Genomic DNA, 24,013 nt, shown 5'->3' with positions numbered 1-24,013 from the left:
GAGTTGGTGTTGCCACAACAAATGATTGTGTTGAAGGCTTCCTACTCTATTGTAATGTTAATGTGAAGAGGCACTTGCTTGGGGTAGTTAAAGGGGTTGTTTACCTTTAAATTAACTTTTAGTATGATGTAGAGAGACAATTTGCAATTGGTTTTCATTTTTTTATTATTTGTGGTTTTTGAGTTATTTAGCTTTTTATTCAGCAGCTCTCCAGTTTGCAATTGCAGCCATCTGGTTGCTAGGGTCCAAATGACCCTAGCAACCATGCATTGATTCGAATAAGAGACTGGAATATAAATAGGAGAGGCCTGAATAGAAAGATGAGTAATAAAATAAAATAATAAAAATAACAATAAATATGTAGCCTTACAGAGCATGTTATTTAGATGGGGTCAGTGACCCCCATCTGAAAGTTGGAAAGAGTCAGATGGAAAAAAAAGCAAATAGTTTAGAACCTATGAAAAATAAACAATGAAGATGAATTAAAAAGTTACTTAGAATAAGCCCTTCTATAACATACTTAAAGTTAAGTTAAAGGTGAACCACCCTGCTGGAATATAAATAGGAGAGACCTGTATAGAAAGATGAGTAATAACGAAGTATCATTAACAATACATTTGTAGCCTTACAGAGCATTTGCTTTTTAGGTGGGGTCAGTGACCCCCTTTTGAAAGCTGGAAAGAGTCAGAAATAAAGTCCCAATTGAAAAATTGCTTAGAATTGGCCATTCTTTAACATACTAAAAGCTAATTTACAAGTGAACCACCCCTTTAACTACTAATAGGGGATTAAGTTCCCTAGCAACCATCAGAAATGACGATCGATAGGCGCAGGGTAGAAAAGAAAGATAAGCAGTTAGAAAAGAAGAGTAACAATAAGAGCAAACGCTCATGGTTGATCTGTATTTTCGTTGCCCTGACGACCAATTTTCGGTTGCAGGCTGGAAATAGGCAGAAAAGGAATACTGATGATTTAAGACCAACTGAAAAGGTGTTTAGAATAGGGATGCACCGAATCCAGGATGTTGTGACATTTGAGATTTGGCGTTTTCCAGCAGGATATACGCCGATTCCTTGTGTCTGGCAGAACCAAATCCGATTCCTAATTTGCATATGCAAATTATTGGCGTGAAGGGAAATCACATAACTTTTTGCCACAAAACAAGGAAGTAAAAACATTTTTTTCCACTTTTTACCTTCCTGTCACTAATTTGCATATGCAAATTAGGATTAGGTTCCGTATTCGGCCAAATATTTCATGATGGATTCGGGGATTCGGCCGAATCACAAATAGTGAATTCGGTGCATCCTGAGTTTAGAATCTAGAATATAGAAACAGTTAATATAAAGGGGTACTTTCACTTTTTAAACTATTTTTTGTTCTGGTTGCTAAATTGTGGGCATTTGGGTGCAGTTTGCATAGGTGTGTCATCGCACAAGTCTGTCAATTGCACAGAATATATTTTGCACAGACGTTTGTGTGGGGGTGCTGTGTACAAAGAGAGTCCTATAACCTACGGTTGTTAAAGGGCAGCTGCGCTGGTGCAAGTAATCGTGGGTGCAGGGAGTTTACATATGGCAGTTGTAATTCTGGAGTTTTATAGCTCATCCCTCCAGCTCAGGGTGCAGGAATAGCGTGCAAAGTCAACGCCACACTCCATAAGAATGACAACGGTATCGCTGTGCAGGGGTCTAACGGAAAGGGAGGAATTCTTAGTAAAAAAAAAAAACAGCTGTGTGTAGCTTTAAGGGACACTGATAAAATCCCTTTCTTTGGTATAAACGTGCCAGTATCACTTGAAACATGCATAAAAAAGGTAAAAGAATGTTAAAATAAAAGGATACTACGGACTGGCAGTGTCCCTTTAACATGACATTATCGTCTCTCTTGAAAGTTTCTGTTTCCATTGTGCAGGAAAGGGATAGGGAACCCACCTGCTAATTTATACTCCCCCTAGCAACTAAAATATAATAGCATCACCAGATGGGCCGTTTCAGAGTTCCAGATTCCCCGCCTCCCCTTGGCAATAATATAATGATACCAATACCCTGTCCTTAGACTCCTCCTAAGGAGCTACTACTCTGTGCTTCTATGATACCCCATTAATGTCAGTGCTGACCAACTTGGATCATAAAAACTGGCCCTTTCCCAGCACAATATACAGCAATATGAGTCAGCTGTTTGGAATTAATTCATTAAATCCATAAATATCAGCAGCACAAAGTCACTCGCCTGCGCTCAGAGCACTTTAGAAAATTACTTTGATATTCTGCGGTCGCTGCGACTCATCTTTATAGAGACTGGCAAGTTCTGCAACGGGAAAAGAACCAAAAGTAAGGGAAAGACACTTGCATGATATTTGTATTGACCCTCCTGCTGTCAGTCTCATTAACCGCACCCTCTGCACTGAATGGCAGCTTTTATTGCATACACAAGTCCATATGTCAGCCCACCCCCCATACGCCAACATGTACACTGTTCCTACTGTCCCTACCCAGAGACTATTATCCACTGTTACTATAGGCACCATCTCTCCCTACTATACCTGCTATCCCACAGTCATACTCCCTTCCCAGAGACTATTATCCCACTGTTACTATAGGCACCATCTCTCCCTACTATACCTGCTATCCCACAGTCATACTCCCTTCCCAGAGACTATTATCCCACTGTTACTATAGGCACCATCTCTCCCTACTATACCTGCTATCCCACAGTCACACTCCCTTCCCAGAGACTATTATCCACTGTTACTATAGGCACCATCTCTCACTACTATACCTGCTATCCCACAGTCACACTCCCTTCCCAGAGACTATTATCCACTGTTACTATAGGCACCATCTCTCCCTACTATACCTGCTATCCCACAGTCACACTCCCTTCCCAGAGACTATTATCCACTGTTACTATAGGCACCATCTCTCCCTACTATACCTGCTATCCCACAGTCACACTCCCTTCCCAGAGACTATTATCCCACTGTTACTATAGACACCATCTCTCCCTACTATACCTGCTATCCCACAGTCATACTCCCTTCCCAGAGACTATTATCCCACTGTTACTATAGGCACCATCTCTCCCTACTATACCTGCTATCCCACAGTCACACTCCCTTCCCAGAGACTATTATCCACTGTTACTATAGACACCATCTCTCCCTACAGTCACACTCCCTTCCCAGAGGTTTATGATAGGGAGTATAGGTGTTGGCTGCACAGAGAAGTGAATATATGGTATGTTATTGAGCTTCTTATTATTGTCCAAATCAGTGGCCTACTTAGCAATCCCTAAAGACAGTGCTGCTGCCATTAATATCCTATGTTGTCTCCTGGACATAGACCCAGCCTTTCATTAGAGTGCAGCTCCTCAGGCCATAAAAACCCATTCAGACGATATTACTGTAAGAGAATTATCTGGGGAATAAATAGAAGTTCCCTGCCAGCAGGCAGCACATTTAATAAATCACTGCTGCGAAATTGGGTCGTGTAGTGTTTCGTGAATGCAAAAATGATCAGCAAATTACCGTATATAAAATTGTGTAGCCGCAGACATGGGTGTATATAATAGTCACAAGATGACTGGGCACAGTGTTTAGATGCGTGTAAAATCCAGGTGCCCCACTAACTTCTCTTTTCTGTTAAAACCACACATTGCTGCCACCCTTAGATGTATATAATATATAGTGAATAAAGTACCCCCTTTTGTAAAATATAGGGATATTATAAGTTTCCGAGGAGTTTCATGACCATATAAAAATACAAGGCCGAGTGTTTTTATACATGTCATGGAACTCCGAGGTAACTTCTAATATCCTCATATTTTACAACTGGGGGTACTTTATTTATTATAATACACAAGTTTCAGGGAGTCATGTGACATAAATGACATCAGAACTCACCGTTTATAACTGATGACATCAGAACTCACCGTTTATAAGGATATAATTTACAGGATATTCATGGCTTTTGTGTATTATATATATATATATATATATATATATATATATAATGCAGGCAAGGAAATTATCAGAGCAATTGTGCCTGATTCATGTCAAAGTGTAACTACAGTTATAGGATCCGTTATCCAGAAATTTGTTATCCAGAAAGCTCTGAATTACAGACAGGCCATCTCCCATAGACTCCATTATAATCAAATACCAACTAAGATATAATTAATCTTTATTGTAAGCAAAACCAACCTACTGAGTTTATATAATGTTTATAATTCTAAATAATAAATTTGAATATACTCGAATAGGAGGTTATTTAAGAAAAAATTTGAACGTTTAATATTCGATCGAATAGTCCCAACCTGAAAATTCAAATCGCTGCGTCTGCATCCGACGATGCATTCACTTACCTTATTTCCGTTGCGTTCGATTTGACGCCTGCGTTTTTGTGCAGTGCGTCGGATCGCTCCAAAATCATCCTGTAGTCCTACCCTTAGGTGGCGAATATTCAAATTAGCACTGTTTCCATGGTCAAGGTGTGATAAATCTCACATTCGGCTTTACATTCCAATTTGGGGGATTAACATTAAAAAAATGTTTTTTTTAAACCAAAAAAAAAAAAATTTGAATTTGTTATTCGACCCTAAATAAATCGGCCCCTTTGGGCAGAGACATGCGTTCAAATTTGAGATTAGTCGCCCGCCGACAAATCTCTTCTTCGGGGCGACTAATCTCCCATGAACTTCCCGCCGGCTAGAATGTAAATTGCTGGCGGGATGGCACTCGGATCTCTTCCTCACGAGGAAACTTCGGGCGACTTCGGAAAACGAATTGTTCCAATTGCCATTCTGTTGGCGATTTACATTCTAGCCAGTGGGAAGTTCATGGGAGATTAGTCGCCCCGAAGAAGAGATTTGTCGCCTCTGAATTTATGTCTCTGCCCTGCCATATAAGTATGGAGATACAAATTATGGAAAGATCCCTTATCCAGAAAACACCAGATCCAGAGCATCCTAGATAACAGATCCCATAGCTGTAGATGGATTTCAATGCCAATTTACCTATTATTACAGTAAAAAAAAAAAAAGCATAGCATTTTGGGTTAAAAAAACATTGCAGTTAGACATGCACTTGGCACACTGCACTTGGAGTCGTGCATTTCAAGACTATTTGTTTTTTTAGACTTTAACTTCTCCTTTAAATACAAAACGATGCATCCTAATAGCATAAAAGCTATTTATGTGGAAGCAGTTATTGAAGGTCCTACTTGGGAGGTAGGGGAGACATAAGCTGTAGATTCCCATCCTTGAGTAATAAGACAGATATATTACTTTTCTATAAACCTGCATCACCACACTAGCCCCTTCTGTGTGAAATGCGTGGGGAGAGATAAGGCTTGTGGAACAAACTACACACCAAAAAGATCTCAAGAAAGAACATAAACAATCTGTCAGTGTCGCTTGTAGATAAAGGCCAGTGTGTCCCTGTTCCCTCGCTCCTTGCCAAAATGTCAGTGGGTATTACATGCCTCACCCTGTGCGTAATTTGTGCAGAATTCCGGATTTTGGGGTAAAAAATCAACTAAAATCTGTTATTTTTCCCTTTAAAAATGTCTTGTTCTCAGGCCTCCCTGTACTTGTATATGTTCTACTGCATAGGCCTTCCTCTATGGGAGTCGCGCGTTGGAGCCACGGACACGTGGTTATCACCCAAAAAATGGCAACTCTAACAGGCATTTAGGCTACTATGTGCAAAATGCATTTTGAGATCATCTAAATCTGTCCTAAGTCAGTGGGAAAACACACAAATAGTAAGAGGTAACTATAATTGCGAAATGTTAGCACCAAGGTAACCGGAGAGAACAATGGAAGCTTATGCAAGACTGAAACTGCAAGTTAAAAGAACAGTAACACCAAAAAATGAAAGTAATGCAAATATTATGTCCTGTTCCCATGGCAAAATTGATGTATTTGCTTCAGAAACTCTACTATAGTTTATATACAGGATACACAGTAGATAACAGATAAGTACTACTATAGTTTATATAAACAAGCTGCCATGTGGGCAGCCATTTAAAGCTGAAAAAGGAGAAAAGGTTCTATTATACAATGGGATTATTCAGAACGCATTTGTTATCTACTGTGTATCCTGTGCTTGAATGGCTGCCCCCATGGCTACACAACAGCTTGTTTATATAAACTAGAGTAGTACTTATCTGTTATCTACTGTGTATCCTGTGCTTGAATGGATGCCCCCATGGCTACACAGCAGCTTGTTTATATAAACTATAGTAGTACTTATCTCTTATCTACTGTGTATCCTGTGCTTGAATGGCTGCCCACATGGCTACACAGCAGCTTGTTTATATAAACTAGAGTAGTACTTATCTGTTATCTACTGTGTATCCTGTGCTTGAATGGCTGCCCCTATGGCTACACAGCAGCTAGTTTATATAAACTATAGTACTACTTATCTGTTATCTACTGTGTATCCTGTGCTTAAATGGCTGTCCCCATGGCGACACAGCAGCTTGTTTATATAAACTATAGTAGTACTTATCTGTTATCTACTGTGTATCCTGTGCTTGAATAGCTGCTCCCATGGCTACACATCAGCTTGTTTATATAAACTATAGTAGTACTTATCTGTTATCTACAGTGTATCCTGTGCTTGAATGGCTGTCCCCATGGCTACACAGCAGCTTGTTTATATAAACTATGGTAGGACTTATCTGTTATCTACTGTGTATCCTGTATATAAACTCTAGTAGAGTTTCTGAAGCAAAAAAAAACCTTCAACTTCATTTCGGTTGGTCTTTTTGAATTCGAATTGCGAAGTTTTTTCAATTCAAAATTCAACCCTTAATAAATATTCCCCTTAGATTATTACATGACTCTTCCTGCACATATTAATATTGATGAAGCACATAAGCCATTGTGCATGTGGATGAATATACCTTAGTGACTGTTGCCAAGCACTGACTGCAGTGCATTTATGCATCTCATTGCTTGTAACCCTTACCCTGCCAGAGGAACTATATTGTGCAGCACTGCAAGCCTCCCTAGAGCTGCCAGATCTCCATATACAGCCATTATCATTACAGGTATTGGACCTGTTACTCAGAATGCTCGGGAAATGGGGTTTTCCAAATAATGGATCTTTCTATAATTTGGATCTTCATACCTTAAGTCTACTAGAAAATCATGTAAACATGAAATAAACCCAATAGGCTGGTTTTGCTTCCAATAAGGACTAATTATTATAATAAATATTTTTTTAAAAAAATGTGATTATTTGGATAAAATTGAGTCTATGGGAAACGGCCAAGTCACATGACTTGGGGCAGCTGGGAAATTGACAAAATGTCTAGCCCCATGTCAAATTTCAAATTTGGATATAAAAAAAATCTGTTTGCTCTTTTGAGAAATGGATTTCAGTGCAGAATTCTGCTGGAGCAGCACTATTAACTGATGCATTTTGAAAAATAAATTTTTTCCCATGACAGTATCCCTTTAAATATGTCTGACACCTCAGTGCAAAGTCAATTTGTGCCTTTGCTCTTGGGCTGGATACAAATGCCCCTCCCCCCGACTGATACGTTTCCCTGGCCGGTACCTGCATTAGAATTAGGGGGGCACCGAATCCACTATTTCGTAAAAGATTCGGCCGAAAACCGAAACAAATCTATATGCAAATTAGGGGGAAAACATTTTTTACTTCCTTGTTTTGTGACAAAAAGTCACACGATTTTCCTCCCTACCACTAATTTGTAGGGATGCACCGACTCCAGGGTTCGGGATTCGGACAGGATTCGGCCTTTTTCAGAAGGATTCGGCCGAATCCTTCTGCCCAGCCGAAGCGGAACCGAATCCTAATTTGCATATGCAAATTAGGGGTGGGGAAGGAAATTGCGTGACTTTAAGTCACAAAACAATGAAGTAAAGAATGTTTTCCCCTTCCCACCCATAATTTGCATATGCAGGTTCGGTATTCGGCCAAATCTTTCGCAAAGGATTCAAGGGTTCGGCCGAATCCAAAATAGTGGATTCGGTGCATCCATACTAATTTGCATATCCAAATTCTGATTCGGTTTGGCCGGGCAGAAGGATTTGGCTGAATCCAAATCCTGCTGAAAAAGGCCGAATCCCGGATTCAGTGCAGCCTGTAATTGTGACTGTAAATGATCTTCGACATGGGCTGCACTTTATTCCTGTACAACTGGTCATTGCCATCATCCTCACTGTGACCTTCATTTCTTCTTGTGCTGTACTCCATAGGCCAGGAGACCCACAATCATGGGCCCTTATTATTGTGCCGCTCCGTATAATCAGAAAGAATGGGGTGACTGTAATTATTGGGCTGGGGCGGGAGTGGAGCGTCCCTTTGTTCTTCTCCCTCACTGTACTCTGACGGCTTTGGATTCCCTTTCATTATCCTTTAGGATAAAGAGGTGGTTAACTTTTAGTTTGTTATATAATGGCCAATTCTAAGCAACTTTTCAATTGGTCTTCATTCATTTTCTTAATATATTTTTTGAATCATTTTCCTTCTGACTCTTTCCAGCTTTCAAATGGGGTCACTGACCCCATCTAAAAAACAAATGCTCTGTAAGGCTACAAATGTATTGTTATTGCTACTTTTTATTACTCATTTTTCTATTCAGGCCTCTCCTATTCATATTCCAGTCTCATATTCAAATCAATGCGTGGTTGCTAAGTTAATTTGGACCTTAGCAACCAGTTGCAAACCAATTTGCAACTGGTTTTCATTTTTTATTATTCGTGGGTTTTTGAGTTATTTAGCCTTTTCAGCAGTTTGCAGTTTCAGCCATCTGGTTGCTAGGGTCCAAATTCCCCTAGCAACCATACATTGGTTTAAATAAGAGACTGGAATATGAATAGGAGAGGCCTGAATAGAAAGATGAGTAATAAAAAGTAGCAATAACAGTTTTTCTGTCCTTTCATGCAGCCGTGCAACAGGACAACATTAGGTGAGTGCACATGATTAACCATGAGCTTGTGGCCGGATCCTGTAGTAAAACCACCAGCGCTGACAGGCGTCATAACTAAATTCCTTTCCTCTAAATCTCTGTGCTTTGCTCGTTAGGTTCTGCAAACGGGTTTCACTTCCTTTCGTCCCCCATCTACCAATTAGCCTCCCTTCCCCCACATGGGAAAGTGCCTGGTGCATAGAACACCGGCTGTCCCACAAGGTGGAGTCTGGTCCAATCCTCAAATATTTATTTCCTTAAAGGAGAAGGAAATTCTAAAATGAAGTAAGCGTTATCAGAAAGGTCTATATAAAACACGAGTAAAGTAATGCTGCTCTGAGTCCTCTGTCAAAAGAAACACAGCATTTCTTTCCTTCTATTGTGTACTCATGGGCTTCTGTATCAGACTTCCTGTTTTCAGCTTAAACCTCCAGGGCTAGGGCTTGAGCATGCTCAGTTTGCTCCTCTCTCCCTCCCTCCCTTCTCTGCTGTAATCTCAGTCCAGAGCTATAAGTGAGCAGGGAGAGACTCAGGCAGGAAGTGATGTCACACCAAGCTAATATGGCAGCTGCTATTTAACCCCTGCGGAAGAATGGAAGAAAGCGTAACGCAGGGGAGTGCAGCAAAAAACTCCCGTCTGAAAGAACCCTAAGAGTTAACTTAAAGGTAAACTACCCCTTTAAATCTTAATTGTACAGATAATAAACCTTAACACCAATCAAGTGCCCCGGCTCTTCTGTATAATGAGCTTCCCTTCTATCTGTCAGTACACAGGCACCTTATAGGGGTAATCTATGCTGATCAGGGGGCACAATTTAAATGTATCTGCTGCAATGAGCCGGCTGAGCGTGTTTATCCCATAGTCCCCACGGCTGCTTATCTAACTGGAGAGCATGAGTGTGAGTAATGGAGCTCAAAGAAAGGAATGAATTCTCTATCACTGGGAACCAGAGCCTGACGCAAGACTTCCATTGTTCCCGGAAGCAAAGTCTGAGTCTGCTCAGCTTCCAGAAACACTGTGGCGTGTCAGCCTGTGACAAACAGTTGCCCAGCTGCTGCTGCTGCAGTCACTTCCATTGTTACTAGTCACATCCATCGTTAGTCATATCCATCATTAAGTCACGGGCAGCTCCATTCCTCCCGCAGTGTGTGGCCCCTAGTGATGATGGTCAGCAGAGGAAGTGGCCTGGAGCTGGTACAAATGCTCAGCAGTCGTTACAGTCAGCTCTGGTTACAGCATTTGTAACATAATCACTTTATGTAATGCATGCCAGTCATGTGCATCACCCTTCATCATACTTACATAGTAGTTGAGGTTTATGAGTCCAAAACCACCATTCATTAAAAGGATACTGTCATGGGAAAACATGTTTTTTTTCAAAATGAATCAGTTAATAGTGCTGCTCCAGCAGAATTCTACACTGAAATCCATCTTTCAAAAAAGCAAGCAGATTTTTTTATATTCAATTTTGAAATCTGACATGGGGCTAGACATATTGTCAGTTTCCCAGCTGCCCCCAGTCATGTGACTTGTGCTCTGATGAACTTCAGTCACTCTTTACTGCTGTACTGCAAGTTGGAGTGATATCACCCCCTCCCTCCCCCCCCAGCAACCTAATAAAAGAACAGATAACAGCTCCCCAACACAAGATAACAGCTGCCTGGTAGATCTAAGAACAACACTCAATAGTAAATGCCAAGTCCCACTGAGACATATAAAAACAGCCTGCCAGAAATTAGTTCCATCCTAAAGTGCAGGCACAAGTCACATGACTGGGGCAGCTGGGAAACTGACAATATGTCTAGCCCCATGTCAGATTTCAAAATTGAATATAAAAAAATCTGTTTGCTCAGGTGGCATGCAGCATGTTGCATTTCACCCTCGTTTGGCGCATACATGCATCTGTGTGAGTATCGCCCCTTCACAGTAATTGAGTGTGTCTACTCCTGCGCTCCCCTGCAGCTGAACGGAAAAAAGTGCAACGCAGGGGAGTGCAGGAAAAACCGCCCATGTGTAAGGGACCTTAATGTTTCTGTCCTGCCCCTAATGATAAATCACATGCAAGTGCACCCGTTACATGGTAACATGTATGAAACTTTCCAGCAAGGTAGTTCACCTTTAACTTAACTTTTAGTATGTTATAGAAGAACTAATTCTAAGAAACTTTTTAATTGGTCTTCATTGTTTATTTTTTATAGGTTCTGAATTATTTGCCTTCTTTTTCTTCTGACTCTTTCCAACTTTCAGATGGGGGTCACTGACCCCATCTAAATAACAAATGCTCTGTCAGGCTACACATTTATTGTTATTGCTACTTTTTATTACCCATCTTTCTATTCAGGCCTCACCTATTCATATTCCAGTCTCTTGTTCAAATCAATGCATGGTTGCTAGGGTAATTCGAACCCTAGCAACCAGATGGCTGACATTGCAAACTGGAGAGCTGCTGAATAAAAAGCTAAATAGCTTAAAAACCACCAGTAATAAAAAATGAAAACCAATTGCAAATTGTCTCACAATATCACTCTCTACATCATACTAAAAGTAAATTTAAACATGAACGACCCCTTTAAGTAGGGATGGCAGACCCAGCGGCTCATACTAAAAGTTAATTTAAAGGTGAACAACTCCTTTAACTTTAAGTATGTTATAGAATGGCTAATTCTTTGAACATTTTCAATTAATCTTCATTATTTATTTTTTATAGGTTCTGAATTATTGGCCTTTTTCTTCTGACCCCAGCTAAAAGAAACAGATGCTCCATAAGGGAAGAGACACACGCTGCTATTCCGGGAGATTAGTCACCCAGTGATAAATCACTTATTCTTCGGGCGATTTATCTCCCCAAACTGCCTTCCTGCGGCTTTCCGAAGTTTCCTTGTGAGGTGACTTCGGAAACCGAAGCTTTCCGAGTGCCATCCCACCGGCAATTTACATTATAGCCAGCGGGAAGGCAGTTTGGGGGGATAAGTCGCCCGAAGAAGAAGCAGTTTTGTTGCTGGGCGACTAATCTCCCGAAATAGCAGCGTGTCTCTGCCCTAGGGCTACAGATGTATTGTTATTGCTACTTTTAATTACTCATCTTTCTATTCAGGCCTCTCCTATTCATATTCCAAACTCTTGTTCAAATCAATGCATGGTTGCTAAGGTAAGTTTGACCATAGCAACCAGATTTCTGAAATTACAAACTGGAGAGATGCTGAATAAAAAGCTAAATAACTCAAAAACCACAAATAATAAAAAAAATGAAGACCAATTGCAAATTGTCTCAGAATATCACTCTCTACATCCTACTAACAGTTAATTTAAACGTGAACAACCCCTTTACGGAGGGGTGGCAGACCCAGAGGCTGCTGCTGCTGATGTGTCTCTAAGAAAGCAGTTTCTCTCTCAGCTGGGCCTAAAATGATATTGCTTAGTGGTGGGCGAGTTGCTTCTCGGGACACAATGGGTCGGCGGTACTGAGGAGACAAAGCGTATGTTAGTTAATGAGAGGAAAGCGTGGGCGAGGCAGAATAGACATATTTATAATAATTACAGGCGGCAGAGAGAGCACTAATGGAAGTGCAATTGTCCAACCACAATCATCACCGTCAGGTTTTTCCACATTAATATAATTTTCGTGCTCCTGTTGTTAGACACAAAGGCTTGCGGGAGAATTTTCTGATCCAGGGACTGAGCCCGTGGCTCCGTTGTATTTTTGGCACAAGAACAAAAAGCAGCGTCCCTGGCTCACTGAGAATGAGGTTATTCCTTGCCAGTCTGTATGGCTGCACCCGCACGGGACGCTCTTATGCTCCATTTGGCGTATATGGCGTCCACAGCAGGAACTCATTACAGCAGCCGAAGCATTAGGAAATGGTCAGAGATGAAATGCCATATAAAAAATGCCTTAAAGGTGAACTAAACCATAAAAATTAATATGTCTAAAAATGGCATATTTTATATAGTGAACTTATTGCACGAGGCTAAAGTTTGAGCTTGTCAATAGCAGCAATGATCCAGGACTTCAAACTTGTCACAGGGGGTCACCATCTTGGAAAGTGTCTGTGACACTCACATGCTCAGTGGGCTCTGATTGGCTGTTGAGAAGCTAAGCTTAGGGCTCGTCACTAATTATCCAGCAGAAAATGAGCTTCCCTGGCTGTAATATAAGCTGATGCTACAGGTTTGCTGATTATTAAATTCTGATGCTAATTGCACTGGTTTCTGTGCTGCCATGTAGTAATTATCTGTATTAATTACTAATCAGCCTTATATTGTGACATTTCTATTCTATGAGTACTGTATATTGTGAGTGGGTCCCTAAGCTCAGTAAGTGACAGCAGCACAGAGCATGTGCAGTGAATCAGCAGAAAAGAGGATGGGGAGCTACTGGGGCATCTTTGGAGACACAGATCTTTACTGCTAAAGGGCTGTGGTTGCCTTGGGCTGGTACAGACGCACAAAACATCATGTACAACATTTCTAGCTACTTCTTTAGTTAGGCTTTAGTTATCCTTCAAAACAGGGTGTAATGGCCTTTAGTAGTGTAGCCTTAGGTAAATTCATTGTAAGCTCACAATTGAAAAGGCTTATATTGACCATAAGTACAGGCAAGTGGGGACCTTGGTGGGCCTTTCATCTCCAGACACACCCCAGCTTTACCCCACCTAAGCCACAACCCCTGCCAGTCCCAAGCCACGCACCATCTTTGCCAACGGTGGGCCCCTTATTCCCTTGGGCCCTCTCTTAAAGAAGTTAAAGCCAATATTACTTTTTTAACCATTTATTTTTTTACATGAGTAGGAAGAGCTAGGAATATAGCAAGGGGCCCATTTATTAAACCTCCATTTTTCCTAGTCAAGGTTTTTAGAGGTAAAACTCACATTTTTTTTTGTGGGTAAAAAAACTTAAATATTAGAGATTTATCATACCCCGATGAAAAATCCGATTCTGAAAATACTCCATCTCAAACCTGTCGAGCTCATGTAGAATGCAGATGTCCCTGAAGTTGTTTGTTGACATCATGAGATGCGCTGGATAATCCGATAAAGTCGGGGTTTTTGTCTAATAGCCAGAAAAAGTTGAGCTTTGGCAGCGAAAACTCGACTTTGTCTGTCCGATTTTTTTTTTTTTAAAAAATTATTATATAAACGAGTTCAATTCGTGGAAGGGAGTTTGTTTGACTTTGTTTTCATTAAAAAAATTAGATTTAAGCTGGCCATAGATGTAAAGATTTTTAAAGATCTTTTCGTTATCGTGAAACCAAGCTTATCTTGAAAGGTTTTGTAGTACATAAGTTTCAATGAGTCATGTGACACAAATGACATCAGAACTCACCGTTTATAACTGATGACATCAGAACTCACCGTTTATAACTAATGACATCAGAACTCACCATTTTTATATTTTTATATTATACATATGTATGTGTATGTATAAGTGAAGTAATAAAAGAAGTAATACAAGTTAGAGTCCTGCAGCAGGTGGGGTACCTGCGGGTTACCTGCAAAAAAAAGTGGGTACCCTGCGAAATGAGGGTAGGATTTTCAGGTGCGGGTATAGATGCAGGTTGCGGGTCTCATCTAAATTTCTTATGTTATATTGTCTATATTTTACTCCTTTTAAAATTTTACTTATGTCCCCACCCACTTTTGATGATGGCACTTCCAGTTTGCAGCAACATCAATTCCTGTTTGATGGTGGTCGGCAGGTTGCAGATAAAGCAGATGCGGGTATCGCATCAAAGTGGGTAAAAATGCGGGTTGCAGTTGGGGGCACAGGTTGCGGGGTTGGGTCCTGGTCTTAGAAATTGGTTCTGTGCAGGACTCTACAAGTTGCAAGTGTAATACCCTGTAAATATAATTTCTGGTCGCTAGCCAGAGCGGGAGCTCTACAATGAATGATTGTACTGGATGTCGGGGCCCTAGGGAGACAGTATGGTGAATGTATGTTCAGCCATTGGTTCCGGATTGGATTTTGGATTTGCACTGGATTTGTTTCTGAACACAGAGACCAGTGTATTTCTGAGCACAAATGTTTCTCTTGACTCATTCATTGCAGCTAATGATTTACTATGTAATGAGCTTGTTATTAATCTAGTGCCTATTAAGAGAATCTTAATCAACTTAAATAAGTAGAATTTAGGCTGCAGACGAGAAGGGCATTACAGTACAAACCCAGGCACAATGTGATTATTCATAGGACCTGTGCAGGTTTCCATTGCTTGTGTGGCCACTGATCAGTACTGGACAGAACCTGGTTATATTGCAGTTGGGAAGGTTGGAAAATTCCATAGGAAAATCCCGCAGGATGAGGATTGTGGCTCTAATGGGTGCGCACTGGGCTCCTGTGTGATCATTGGCCCATAATTAGGGGCAAATTAAAGGGGCTGTTCACCTTTACGTTAACTTTTAGTATGTTGTAGAGAGTAATATTCTGAGGTAATTTGCAGTTGGTCTTTCATTTTCTTAAAAGTGAACCCGCCTCCCCTTTCATTTAGCCTATTACTTGGCTGGCCAAAGATGGAGTGGATTTTCGCGCATATGCTTCAGACCGGTGCTGTTTGATAGCGCTAACATGGTACAGGTACGGGACCCATTATCCAGAATGCTCGGGACCTGGGGTTTTCCGGATAATGGAACTTTCCATAATTTGGATCTTCATACTTTAAGATTACTTGAAAATCACGTAAACATTAAATAAACCCGATGGGCTGGTTTTGCTTCCAATAAGGATTAATTATATCTTAGTTGGGATCAAGATTTTTTGATTATAATGGAGTATATGGGAGACAGCCTTTCTGTGATTTGGAGCTTTCTGGATAATGGGTTTCCGGATAATGGATCCCATACCTGTACATGGATTTTTAAAGGGATTCTGTCATGATTTTTATGGCTTACCTTTTATTTTTAAATGAAACTGTTTTATTCTTGAACCAACAAATATTTTTTTAGTTGTAATATTGAAAGCTGGAAAGAGTCAAAGAAAATACCAAATAATCATTGAACTATAAAAAGTAAATAATGAAAACCAATTGAAAAGTTGCTAAGAATTGGCCATTCTATAACATACTAAAAATAAACTAAAAGGTGAACCATCCCTTTAAATATTAAAAAATCTGTTTGCTCCTTTTCAGTGCAGAATTCTGCTGGAGCAGCACTATTAACTGGTGTATTTTTGGAAAAAAAACAGTATCCCTTTAAGAAAGTTTCCTTTGCCTTTCAGATTGTAGTTGTTCTTGCCGGTACCACGGATGGCGCATCTGTGCTGATATCTGAGAAGACGACTGTAGTCCTCCCATCGGGAAAATACCAACACTCTGATCCCGAATCCAAGATAAATCTCATCTGTGATAAATGCCCTGCAGGTACCCACGTATCCAAGCACTGTACGGAGTCAGCCCTGCGGGAGTGCAGCCCCTGTCCCAACGGAACCTTCACTAAACACGAGAATGGAAACGACAGGTGCCACCCCTGCAGAGCGCCGTGCCAAATCTCGCTTGTAGAGAAATCACCCTGCACCGCCTTGTCTGACCGCCAGTGCTCTTGTCCAACTGCCACTTTTCTTCTCAACGATACCTGCACCCCTCACACGTCGTGCCCAGTCGGATGGGGCGTCCGGAAGAAAGGGAGCGAGGCGGAGGATGTCAAGTGCAAGGCGTGTTCCCGCGGTACATTTTCTGATGTGCCTTCTACTGTTCTGAAATGCAGAGCCCATACGGACTGTGCGGAGCTTGGTCTGGCGCTCATAAATCCCGGTACTACGGAACATGACAATGTATGCGGAGCACTCTCCTCAACTCCTACAGATGTGTATTCCTCTCATACGGACTATGGTGAGTTTCTATTGGTTATTTACTAATAAGTGAATGTAAATTTGATGAGAGTGCTATTCTAAGAACTTTTGTCATTTACATTCATTATTTTTTTTCTTTTTATTCCAAGATATTAAAGGATACATGTACTGTTAATACGTGGATAGTGGATAATAGTCCCTGGGAAGGGAGTGTGACTGTGGGATAGCAGGTATAGTAGGGAGAGATGGTGTCTATAGTAACAGTGGATAATAGTCTCTGGGAAGGGAGTGTGACTGTGGGATAGCAGGTATAGTAGGGAGAGATGGTGTCTATAGTAACAGTGGGATAATAGTCTCCGGGAAGGGAGTGTGACTGTGGGATAGCAGGTATAGTAGGGAGAGATGGTGTCTATAGTAACAGTAGGGTAATAGTCTCTGGGAAGGGAGTGTGACTGTGGGATAGCAGGTATAGTAGGGAGAGATGGTGCCTATAGTAACAGTGGGATAATAGTCTCTGGGAAGGGAGTGTGACTGTGGGATAGCAGGTATAGTAGGGAGAGATGGTGTCTATAGTAACAGTGGATAATAGTCTCTGGGAAGGGAGTGTGACTGTGGGATAGCAGGTATAGTAGGGAGAGATGGTGCCTATAGTAACAGTGGATAATAGTCTCTGGGAAGGGAGTGTGACTGTGGGATAGCAGGTATAGTAGGGAGAGATGGTGTCTATAGTAACAGTGGATAATAGTCTCTGGGAAGGGAGTGTGACTGTGGGATAGCAGGTATAGTAGGGAGAGATGGTGCTTATAGTAACAGTGGGATAATAGTCTCTGGGAAGGGAGTGTGACTGTGGGATAGCAGGTATAGTAGGGAGAGATGGTGCCTATAGTAACAGTGGATAATAGTCTCTGGGAAGGGAGTGTGACTGTGGGATAGCAGGTATAGTAGGGAGAGATGGTGTCTATAGTAACAGTGGGGAAGAGAGTGAGACTGTGTAGCTGCTGCCCTTCTGCGCTTCAATCACTGTTGAAGGAAAACCTCAGATGGCAGGGGGTGGAGGGACTAATACTTAATAAGAGCAGAAAGTCCATTACTTGCACTGCTTTCAAAGTCTTCCCTGCCCTGTTTTTGAGAAAGAAAGTGTTTCTTTATACTGTATGTTTATATGTCATTTATAGACTGAGCAGATGGAGTAGATTATGGAGAGGGGCAGGTGTGTGTATAATACAGGCTGTTTGTATAATCCGTCTGGAGCTCATATCTCTGCCAGTGTAAGCAAGTGACATAAGTGTGTAGCTGGGCTCAGTGCAAGGTCAATGGCATTATTTTGTGCCCACACCGTGCAGCAACCAATGGAATAGCAGCAAGCTGATAGGCTGTGGGACACCCAGTCTGTAAGTCATGTTGTTTATTATTGGATAAAGGGAAATGCACTGTCTGACTCTGAGGCCAACATACACCGGTGGGCTTCCATGTATCAAATCACAAGATCACATGGTCAGGTTTGGGCACTTTCTGCATCTCAAAAATGACAGCAGGGAATATGACTTGTGTGCCATGGACCTTAAAGGAACAGTAAAACCAAAACATGAAGGTGTTTCAAACAATTCAGTGTACAAATAAAAACTGGGTAAATAAATAGACTGTGCAAAATAAAAAAAATGTTTCTAATATAGTTAGTTAGCCAAATTGTAATGCCATTTAAGCACAGGATACACAGTAGATAACAGATAAGTTCTGAAGAATCCCATTGTATACTACCAAGATTATCTGTTATCTACTGTGTATCCTGTGCTTGAATGGCTGCCCCCATGGCTACACAGCAGCTTGTTTATATAAACTATAGTAGTACTTATCTGTTATCTACTGTGTATCCTGTGCTTGAATGGCTGCCCCCATGGCTACACAGCAGCTTGTTTATATAAACTATAGTAGTACTTATCTGTTATCTACTGTGTATCCTGTGCTTGAATGGTTGCCCCCATGGTTACACAGCAGCTTGTTCATATAAACTATAGTAGTACTTATCTGTTATCTACTGTGTATCCTGTGCTTGAATGGCTGCCCCCATGGCTACAGAGCAGCTTGTTTATATAAACTATAGTAGTGTTTCTGAAGCAAACACACCAGTTTTACCATGGCAACATCACATTACATGTTCATTACATGTTCAAACATTTTAATTTTTTACTGTTCTTTGAAGCTGTTGCTAATCAACCACGCTTCTCCAGCATCTGCTGACAGGCAAAGGCTTCTGGGAGTTGTAGTACAGCAACAGGCTGGGGCTCCCTTATTGTTTTGCCCATCCCTTTTATATCAGTGACACAGAACATTCTTGTGTTCCAGAACCGACAGATGTTTACAATGAAACTGCAAAGAATGAAACCATTTACTTGAATACGACCAACACCAGGGACCCAGGAAACCAACAAGACCCCCCCAAAAAGCCGGTACCGGTCAATATCCAGCAGTCTGGTGGCGGCAAGGGAGATGGACTTAAGCCAACCGGACCGAGGACCATCAAGAGGACTCCCCCTCGGCAGAACGCTAACGAATTTGACATTAACGAGCACCTCCCGTGGATGATTGTTCTGTTCCTCCTACTGGTTCTGGTCATTATCGTGGTTTGCAGCGTCCGCAAAAGCTCCCACACCCTCAAAAAGGGACCAAAGCAGGACCCCAGCTCCATCGTGGAGAAAGCCGGATTCAAAAAGTCCAACACACTGGCACACAACCGGGAGAAATGGGTCTACTACTGCAACGGGCACGGTGAGTGGCATCAGTACAGGGTTCTGTTATTTAATCAGCAGCTCTCCGGTTTGCTATTTTATAAATCTGGTTGCTAGGACCCAAATTACCCTAGCAACCATGCATTGAATTGAGTGAGAGGCTCTAATATGAATAGGAGAGGAGTAAAAAAGTAGCAATAAATGTGTAGCCTTACAGAGCATTTGTTTTTAGTGAAGAGTCAGAAGAAGGAGGCAAAAACTATAAAAAAGAAAACATGAAGACCATTTGAAAAGTTGCTTAGACTAAGCCATTCTATTCTATAACATACTAAATATTAACTTAAAGGGATTCTGTCATGATTTTTCATGGTTTTTATTTCTAAATGACACTGTTAACACTAGGGCTGCACCGAATCCACTATTTTGGATTCAGCCGAACCCCCGAATCCTTTGCGAAAGATTCGGCCAAATACCGAGCCGAATCTGAATCCTAATTTGCATATGCAAATAAGGGATGGGAAGGGGAATTTTTTTTTTACTTCCTTGTTTTGTGACAAAAAAGTCAAGCCATTTTCCTCCTTATCCCTTAATTGCATATGCAAATGAGGATTCAGATTCAGTTCGGCCTGGCAGAAGATTTTGGCCAAATACTGCTGAAAAAAGACCGAATCCCAAACCGAGTCCTGGATTCAGTGCATCCCTAGTTAACACTGCAAATAATTCACTCTACAATATAAAATGTAATTCCTGAACCAGAAAACTTATTTTTTTATTGGTGTGTAGGTGCGTCTCAGGTCATTTTGCCTGGTCATGTGATTTCAGAAAGAGCCAGCACTTTAGGATGGAGCTGCTTTCTGGCAGGCTGTTGTTTCTCCTACTCAATGTAACTGAATGTGTCTCAGTGGGACCTGGATTTTACTATTAAGTGCAGTTCTTAGATCTACCAGGCAGCTGTTATCTTGTGTTAGGAAGTTGTTATCTTGTTACCTTCCCATTGTTCTGTTGTTAGGCTGCTGAGGGGGAAAGGGAGGGGTGTGATATCACTCCAACTTGCAGTACAGCAGTAAAGAGTGATTGAAGTTTATCAGAGCACAAGTCACATGACTCGGGGCAGCTGGGAAACTGACAATATGTCTAGCCTCATGTCAGATTTCAAAATGAAATATAAAAAAATCAGTTTGTTCTTTTAAGAAATGGATTTGAGTGCAGAATTCTGCTGGAGAAGCACTATTAACTCACCCCTTTCACTAGGAGTCATATGGTTACTCTCTTGGTAACTCTACCTGCTTCCATCATGTCATGTTGCTTAATGTTCCTGGAATAAATAAATGTGTAGACTCAGCCCTGGCAGGTGACTTGCACATACTACATGTCCTCTACACTGAGCTGTGACAGGGGACCAAGTCATATTTTCTTGCAATTTGCTCTGTTGTGCAGGTTATGGAGCACAAATAGCTGCACTTTCCTGTGTAATCCGAGCTGCCTGCTTTACTCCTGCCATATTCATGGGAGTTAAAGTTATTTAGCTTTTTATTCTCCAGTTTGCAGTATTAGCAATCTGGTTCCTAGGGTCCAAATTACCCTAGCAACCATGCATTGCTTTGAATAAGAGACTGGAATATGAATAGGAGAGGCCTAAATGGAAAGATAAGTAATAAAAAGTAACATTTGAAGCCTTACAGAGCATTTGGGGTTAGTGACTTGCATTTGAAAGCTGGAGAGAGTCAGAAGAAAAAGGCAAATAGTTAAAAAAAAAAAAAGGATTAAAAATAAATAACGAAGACCAATTGAAAAGTTACTTAGAATTGGCCATTCTATAACATACTAAAAGTTTAACTTAAAGGTGAGCTACCCCTGCACTAGATAGCACATTGCTCTTTGTGAGATTCCTCATTGGAGTAATCATGGCTGCCTTGTGAATAAACACACGTATGCCATCAAATCAGGATGCCAATAAGTTTATTTCCAAGCGTTTATAGATAAAGTAAATATAAATCCCTTCTCAGACACGGGGAGGCCATTTATCAAAGTCTGAATTTATCGCATTCTTTTCTGAAAACTACCCCGACCACATCCGCACAGGGTTTTTTTCCCCTTATTTATCAATACGTTTTCCCGAAAATTTCCTGTGTGGGGGAAAAAAGAATCGATCAAATTTTTCGTATTTTCCACACTGAAAACTTTTTTTTGCTGATTTTTGCCCAAAAACTATGAAATCTTCAGATTATTGCACAGAGTTTTTTCCCCTTATTTATCAATACAGTTTCCCGAAAATTTCCTGTGTGGGGGGAAAAAATCGGGGAAAAAAGAATCGATCAAATTTTTCGTATTTTCCCCACTGAAAACTGTTTTTTGCTGATTTTTGCCCAAAAACCATGAAATCTTCAGATTATTGCACAGAGTTTTTTGCCCTTATTTATCAATACAGTTTCCCGAAAATTTCCTGTGTGGGGGAAAAAAATCGGGGAAAAAAAGAATCGATCAAATTTTTCATATTTTCCACACTGAAAACTCAATTTTTTTTCAGATTTTTGCCCAAAAACCATGAAATCTTCAGATTATTGCACAGAGTTTTTTCCCCTTATTTATCAATACAGTTTCCCGAAAATTTCCTGTGTGGGGGAGGAATCGGGGGAAAAAAGAATCAATCAAATTTTTTGTATTTTCCACACTGAAAACTCAATTTCTTTTCTGATTTTTGCCCAAAAACCATGAAATCTTCAGATTATTGCACAAGACCCAGCACAGATCAAGATATTTTCTGGACTTCTCCCATTGACTTATATACAACCTCGGAAGTTCTGAGATGCTGGATTCTGACTTTTTCCATCTTCTGGGGGGGTTTTTCCACTAAAAATTCATATTTTGTAGTAAAAAAACACAAATCTTTCGGAGTTTTGCCCCCCTGGTGTATTTTACCTTCCGTCCCACCATTACTTAGCTTTATATAAGAGGGTGGGTGAGGGGCAGCCTGTTCTTTCATAGTAGGGGAGCAGGGGCCACACTGAGTAACACAAGCGTTATTGAAGATTTACTGTGTTGTTGTTGTTCCCCCAGGGACATTTAACAAGGTGTGGATTTATTTTCCTTTCCGTGTGCATTTATGTCAGTTAAAAATAATCTGCCTGCTCAGCGCAATGTTGCCTCATAGTCTGCCTGGCTGAGCGCTGCTTACTTACTGAGTTCCTTCAGTCCTGTGAGGCTAGGGGCCCCCGGGATAGAGTCCTGCACAGAACCAATTTGTTAAACCCGCATACTTACCCGCTACCCCGACCCACAAGTACCTTATCCGCAACCCGACTTGCGACCCGCTGATATCAAGAAACAGGAAGTGCTGTCGTTGTAAACCGGAAGTGACATCATTGGAAGTAGGTGTGATCAGGGTAAAAAACTCGCTATTGAGAAGACCCGCGACCCGAAAACCAGGAGAACCGCCAACCCGCATCTATACCTGCTCCCGAAACTTCTACCTGCAACCAGCAGGGTACTGCAGGTTTTCGCGGATAACCCATAGGTACCCAACCCACTTAGGGTTGCCACCTTTTCTGGAAAAAAATACGGGCCTTCCTATATATTTATCTTTTTTCCCTATTACTAACATTGGGATCAGCCATCATTTTTACCGGCCAGGCCGGTAAAATACTGGCCAGGTGGCAACCCTAGACCTGCTGTCGGACTCTACCCCGGGGCAACCCCCACAATCTCTGCCTCCTGCTGCTGCTGGGGTAACTTCAGTTCAAGGGCACCATCAGCTCAAACATCCAGCAGTCAAAGGGCTATTGAATTGTATGGTTTACCTGCCCTTTAAAATCAGACCCAAAGCTGCAGTTTCCGCTGCGATACTAAACACAAACAGAAGGCGACTGGGAGTTTCCAGAATTATTTTTGGATCAGCGCTGGAGTTTCCAGGAGTCGGGCCTCGCAGGGATCACTAAGGGAGTCAACGTGTTCTAGTGTAATGTTTGTCCCACAGGGAGGGGTCGGGGACACTTACTGTAAGTCACTTATTAACTGCTGATATAATGCACCATTACTCTCTCCCATCACCTGCAGCTATTTATTCCTAAATCTGCCTAAAATATCATTTTTAGCCCGGAAAATCCCCCATTCAGCCTTTCTGATACAGGTATGGGACCTGTTATCCAGAATGCTCGGGACCTGGAGTTTTTCTGGATAACGGATCTTTCCATAATTTGGATCTTCATACCTTAATGCTACTAGAAAATCATGTAAACATGAAATAAACCCAATAGGCTGGTTTTGCTTCTAATAAGGATTAATTATATCTTAGTTGGGATCAAGTACAAGCGACTGTTTTATTATTGCACAGAAAAAGGAAATTGTTTTTTAATGTTCGGATTATTTGGATAAAATGGAGTCTTTGGGAGATAGACTTTCCGTAATTTGGAGCTTTCTGGATAATGGGTTTCCGGATAACGGATCCCATACCTGTACTGCTTTTCTCAGAATAAGGATATTCAGAAAAAAAGTGTCCCTTGCTGGTCTACTGGGCCTTTTTCATGCACCTAAATTGTAATACGACCCTTCTCTAAGGGCAGTCT

At 41.2% G+C, this 24,013-nt stretch overlaps 1 protein-coding gene across 1 annotated transcript in view; it reads left to right on the top strand.

Annotated features, from left to right (window-relative positions):
- Positions 1–24,013, top strand: part of tnfrsf21.L (tumor necrosis factor receptor superfamily member 21 L homeolog) — a 60,597-nt gene that overhangs the window by 2,588 nt on the left and 33,996 nt on the right. The window contains exons 2-3 of the mRNA XM_018264058.2: positions 16,156–16,765; positions 19,069–19,491. Coding sequence (XP_018119547.1) covers positions 16,156–16,765; positions 19,069–19,491 — 1,033 coding nt within the window. The remainder of the gene's footprint in view (positions 1–16,155; positions 16,766–19,068; positions 19,492–24,013) is intronic.

Source organism: Xenopus laevis, chromosome 5L (assembly GCF_017654675.1).
Source record: "Xenopus laevis strain J_2021 chromosome 5L, Xenopus_laevis_v10.1, whole genome shotgun sequence".
Classification (NCBI taxonomy): Eukaryota; Metazoa; Chordata; class Amphibia; order Anura; family Pipidae; genus Xenopus; species Xenopus laevis.
Note: the sequence above shows the minus strand (reverse complement) of the source record. Positions and strands in the feature narration are given on the sequence as shown.